At 53.4% G+C, this 5,446-nt stretch overlaps 1 protein-coding gene across 1 annotated transcript; it reads right to left on the bottom strand.

The window, feature by feature from the left end:
• Positions 1-725: 725 nt before the first annotated feature.
• On the bottom strand, positions 726-5,373 carry ERP29 (endoplasmic reticulum protein 29). The gene is made up of 3 exons (XM_027714906.2): positions 5,233-5,373; positions 3,800-3,938; positions 726-2,567 (listed from the first exon to the last, which is right to left on the bottom strand). Exons 1-3 carry the CDS (start codon positions 5,350-5,352, stop codon positions 2,065-2,067), a joined length of 762 nt encoding a protein of 253 aa, XP_027570707.1. The 5' UTR covers positions 5,353-5,373; the 3' UTR covers positions 726-2,064.
• Positions 5,374-5,446: the final 73 nt, after the last annotated feature.

Here is a 5,446-nt window from a genome sequence, read left to right as displayed (position 1 = left end):
TCCCGCCGCCGCCGCCGCACCGCTCCGGGGCTGCGGGCACCGCCCGCGCTCCGCCCCGGGGCCGCCCCGCGCCCGGCCCCCGCCGCGGGGCCGCTGCGGGAGAGCCCGGTGGTACAGGGGGGCTGAGGAGCCCCGGGGAACAGCGGGGTTATCGCCCCGGGACCGGCGTCCCGCGCGTCCCACCGGGGGCAGAGCCCACCGAGCCCCGGCGGGCGGGCTCGCCCCCGGCACCGCCCCGGGAGCCGACCCGAGGCGACCCCGCGGAGCTGCCCGTGGTGGAGCTCGGCACCGCGCCCCGGCACCGCCTCGCCGTGGCGACACCGCCACGGGGCGGGAAAGAGCTTCGAGGAAGGCTCTGAGGGGAGCAGCCCCCACAGGCCCCTCAGAGCCTCGGGAGATGGTCCCCTCAGGGGCTGCTCCTCTCAGCACCTGCTCCTTTCACTGCCTGCTCCCCTCAGCGCCTCAGGGGCTCCGGACCTGGAGCCAAGTGGGACACGTCTCCACACATGGCCTGCCGAGGACTCCCCGCCTTGCCGGGATTCTTTCCCCGCCCATTCTGAGGGGCAGAGAGCTCCTGGCCCGAGGGACACCCTCACACCGCTTCCCTCATCTCCTGGGCACCTCTCTTGCTTCCAGTTGGTATCATCTGGCTGATCAGTCACGGCCTCCCCTCCAACCATCAAATGGGCAGCAGTTTCTCTAGAAAACGCTTTAAGAGGCAGCTCTGAATTGGAACCTTTTTATTATTGTATTATTAATACATTTTATCTTGCAGTAACATCTGCTCCTTGTACCCACCCCAGGATTCAAAAGGCAGCAAAGCTCCCACAGCAATCAGTTTTGCCTAAAGCATAGTTTTAAGGTAAAACACACAGGTTGTTTCTCTTTTCAACTCTCTGTAACCCTGACCAGGGGTTCAGCATCTTCCAGGGGCATCTGAATCCCACAGTGTGAACAGCACAGTTTTGAGGACTCACCTGATCCCTGGACCAGGCATCTCCATTAAAATAAAACAGATGAGTCTTCTAAGGGCACAAATACTTCTGCTTCTTGTTACAAGAACTCATTTTCAAATATTTAGAACTACCAAACGCTGATGAAGCTTTAGTCTGACGGTGTCAATCGCTTCAGGAGGCTGGAGAAAATGTTTTGTTCATGTAACTACATCTCAGGACTTTCAGATGTCGTTACTAGTCTCACCTTTCTCGTTTTGAACCTGGGAAATGAAGCTTGGAGGCACCCAGGCATTGCGTGCGCTCTTCAGTCATAAGAAAACTCACCCTAATTTACCTCTGAAAAAGAAGTTTTGCACCAACTGGTGAGACTGAGTGTAATAGCACCTCAGGGAGACTCTGCCCTTGCTCAGAGCTCACATCACTCACTGTCAGGGTACCATAAAGGATTTCAGGAGAATGTCTGATGAAGTGGCTGCTCTGGCCAGAAGATGAGGCTAAAGTTGTGATTATGGGGAGGAACTGTTTTCATTGCCAGCATTTGGCTGAAACCCAAACCAAACAGGGACAGGAGCCATGGAAGGAGAAGGCAGAAAAAGGAAAACTTCAGGTCTCTTAGTCAACAACAGGTAAGAACAAGACTCGGAGCCCAACTGAGGCAACAAAAGGCGTGTGGGGGGTAGATTAACAAGCATAAAACCCAAGGACACTATGGACAGGGAAAGGTGGGGATACAAAGGACACCCAATCTGTACCTTTTCCAACATGTAAGATGGAATGCAAGACTGAATTTTGTTATTTGTTTGCCAGGGAACAGCTGTAAAAACCACCAAGAATGTGCTTCTGGCCAATCTAATACTTTTTTTGCCGTTGTCTGCTTTAACACTGTTATTGAATAACATTACACAATACTGTTGTTTTGCTTTTAGGTGATTTTTCCAACATTTAGAATACTGTGTTTTCAAGGAATGTCTTCCTCTTGATCTTCCAAAACTGAGAATACCAGAAGGAAATCTGCTGCTCTCTTGAAGTCAGCGGGAAGTTTGCTTGCATAAGGAGAACTGGTTAGGACTCTTGACATTTCACAGCTTGTACAAAGTTCTCCAACACATCACAGCTCATCTTTTTCATTATTTTTCTTCAGGAAAGAAGCGAGGATATTGAGGCTTTTCTGGAGCTCCTCCTTCTTCCCATCACTCATTTTGTTCTTCTCGATCAGCTTTGTGATTCGGACGACTTCGTTCGCAGCAAACTCCTCTCCCTGCTCCAGGATCTTGCTCATAATTTTCAAGTATTGCTCAGCTGATTTCTTCTCGGTTTCTTTAGCTTTTCCCAAGCTCTGCTGCCCCTTTTTCAGGAGGGCCTGGCGCTCGGATTTCTCCGTGGTGCTCACAAACTTGCTGGCCAGCACGTCGTACTCCTTCAGGCAGCCCGGCATCCCCAGGTAGATGCCACTGCTCTTCAGCCAGCGCTGAATAGCCCCGGCCTTGATCTCACCACCGTAAGGTAAGGGATTGTCAAAGTCACCGTCCCGGAACAAGTAAAAAACAGGGAACTTCTCCTTGTCCAGCTTGTACTTCTCTCCCAGCTCGGTGTTCAGTTTATCGCCGTAGTCTGTCAACAGAGAACAGAACACAGAAAAACACAGTTAATCAAAAATTAATTTAGGATTCCCTCCTACACAAATACTTGTCTCCAGTTTCAACACGTCCTAACAACCAGGAAATCATAGAATCACGGAACACCCTCAGTTGGGAGGACCCCCAAGGATCAGTCCAACTGCTGGCCCTGCACAGACACCCCAATAATCCCACTCTATCCCTGAGAGCGCTGTCCAAACACTCCTTGAGCTCTGGTAGCCTTGGGGCTGCGACCACTGCCCTGGAGAGCCTGTTCCAGGAAAATGCCACACACTGAAACAAAAACACCTTGAAAAAGCACTTGGTTTTCCAAAGAAAAACACAAGATTCTAATGCTGCTTTGCTGTGACCGTGAGAGCAGAAGACATTGGCAAGATCTTTACATACAAACCCCATCCTCCTTATGGGACACTAATAGCCTTTTTTTCCCTTGTTTTCCTCTATCCATTTACTTTATCTGAGTTTACAGTTCAATAGATTTCTTCCTGTCCACGTGCAAAGAATGATTTAGTTCTGACAGCATGCCAAGCTACAAGATGTTTACTCATCTTACATAAATTACTTACATAAATAGCACTTATTCTTGAGGACAGAAAACAAAGACACTTTGATTATGCCACTTAGAGGATTCCATGTTCGCTTAGAAAACGTGGGTAAAATTTCTCAGTTGGACAATTAACCTTAAATTCTTATTCTACCTACAAAGCCAGAGCATGTAAGGTGACAGTGATCTATTTATTCTTCACTGCTTTTCTCTCTTAAATCCAGTTAAAACCACATCGAGTTACAGCAGCCACAGTGCGACAGCCCCTTGCTGTGCTGCCCTGGCATTTGCTACATGGAATAAATCACGTTAAATATGCTTTGTTTGACCAGGATTGTGGCTAAAGAGTGATTCTTGTAAGGTCTCTTCCCTGCAAATGGGACAAAAAGGTTTCTCTTGGCAAAGAAGGCAAAAAAAAAAGGGGGCAGAAGTGCTGAGGAGGGTGGCAGCAGTTCAGCAGTGTGGGCTGACTCCTGCATTACCCAGCTGAGGTGGATAAGCAGCTCTCCCACACACAGCGGGCTCAGCCACCATCCAGGGCAGTCTCACATCCATCCCTCACCCCTAGAATTGCCTCAGAGCCTGCTCTCAGCAGAAATCTCACTGGAATTCATCTCCTCCTCAGCAGCCCACATTGTTCCCATGTGCCCAGGGCTCCTCACCTGATATTCCCACTTCAGCCACCAGAAGATCCTCGCTGGAGCCTGAGCTCTCAGCCAGCTTTTTAAACTCATCTTGTTTCTCCCCATAGGGATATTGTGTGTCGAATTTCACCAGGACAAACTTATGCTTTGGAATAACCTAAAACAAGAAGAAAAAGGGGGGGGGGAAAGGAGAAAACTTGATTATTTCAGATCTGAGCAATCCACAAGTCACCAAAGGTTGTTTCTTCTTGTTCTTCTTTTCCTGTGCAATGAAGAGATGCAGGGGGAGAATGGAAATTTTATATAATTATGGCCTTTCAAAAATGACTCAGTGCTGTGTGAAGGAAAGACTGAGCTTTGGGTGTCTATTTCTGCACCAGATGATAAAGATGATATGTGGTAGGTTTGGAGGAGCTGATAATGCCTTTAATTATAAGATCTGCTTGTAAATCTGACTGACATCTTGGAAGGAAATCAGCTAAATGACTTCCAGTGGGACATGAAGAGGAGAGAGACCAAACGTCCCAGAAGGAGAGCTGCACTCTGAGCTAGGAGAGAAGGCACAGGGAGGCAGAGGAAGTGCTGTACTGGCTCAGGAAATGGAGAATTCATGTTTTAATCGATTCCTCTTCACTCCAATCTTGCTCTGCTCGGGTGATGTCTTTTCCAATGAGCTTGGAAACTGAATTTCTCGCCCCGCTGGAGACTGAGGAGAAGATCTTGCAAAATCCTTTTGTTGTAAGGAACAGGTTGGGGTTGCAGCACAGCTCCCCACCTACACAGCGCTCTGCTCAGGCACTGACACAACACCTGCGTGCACAGGTGGCTGAAGGCTCCGTCTTGGGCCTGTGGGAAGCGCACATGGCCCTGGGAAAACGCCTTCATTGCAAAGTGATTTAGCGGAGGAAAAAAACCCCCAAACCCCGTGGAACCCTGTTGCTTTCTGTTCGACGAACAAAAGCGAAGCCACCCAGGCGGGGAGCGCTCACGGCCCCGGCTCGCTGCTCACTCGCTCACTGGCACGGGCAGCGCAGCCGGCCCACGGCGGCTCTTTGCTCGCTGCCCGGAGCTCGGGGGCAGGCGCGGCGGTGGAGGCCGGACCTTCCTTCCCCGTCCGCCGGTGCCTCGGGCCGGACCTTCCCTCCCCCGCGGGCCGGACCCCCGAACCGCGCGGCTCGGCTCCACTTGGACCGCGCCGATTGGCTGCCGGCCGCGGCTGCCGCGCTCCCATTGGCTGCCGGCCTCAGCCGCCGCGCTCCTATTGGCTGCCGGCCGCTCCGCGGGCGCCGCGCGCTCCCCGCGCGGTGTTGGCGGCCCCGGCCCCGCTCCGCGGCCCCGCCGCGCCCCGAGCCCCCGGCAGTGCCCGCGGGGTGCGGGACACACGGCCCTGCGCGGCCCTCGCCCGCCCCCCCGAGTGCTCCGCCGGGCGCGGCGGCGCCCGCGGGCCGTACCTTGTAGAAGGTGACGGTGTCGAGCGGCACGGAGCCCTTGGTGTGCAGCGTGCTGCCGCCGGGCAGCGCCAGGCCGAGCAGGCACAGCAGCACCGAGCCCGCGGCCGCCGCCGCAGCCATGGCGGAGCGCAGGGAGCCGAGCTGCCGGGACACGTGACGGCGCGACGGCCGCCGCCGGGGGCTCGCCCCGCCCCGCAGCCCCGCGGGCACCGAG

This window comes from Pipra filicauda, unplaced genomic scaffold, assembly GCF_003945595.2.
Source record: "Pipra filicauda isolate LSUMZ 115617 unplaced genomic scaffold, ASM394559v2 scaffold192_size1418226_pilon, whole genome shotgun sequence".
Lineage (NCBI taxonomy): Eukaryota > Metazoa > Chordata > Aves > Passeriformes > Pipridae > Pipra > Pipra filicauda.
The sequence above is the reverse complement of the archived record's forward strand: the minus strand, read 5'-3'. Positions and strand labels throughout refer to the sequence as shown.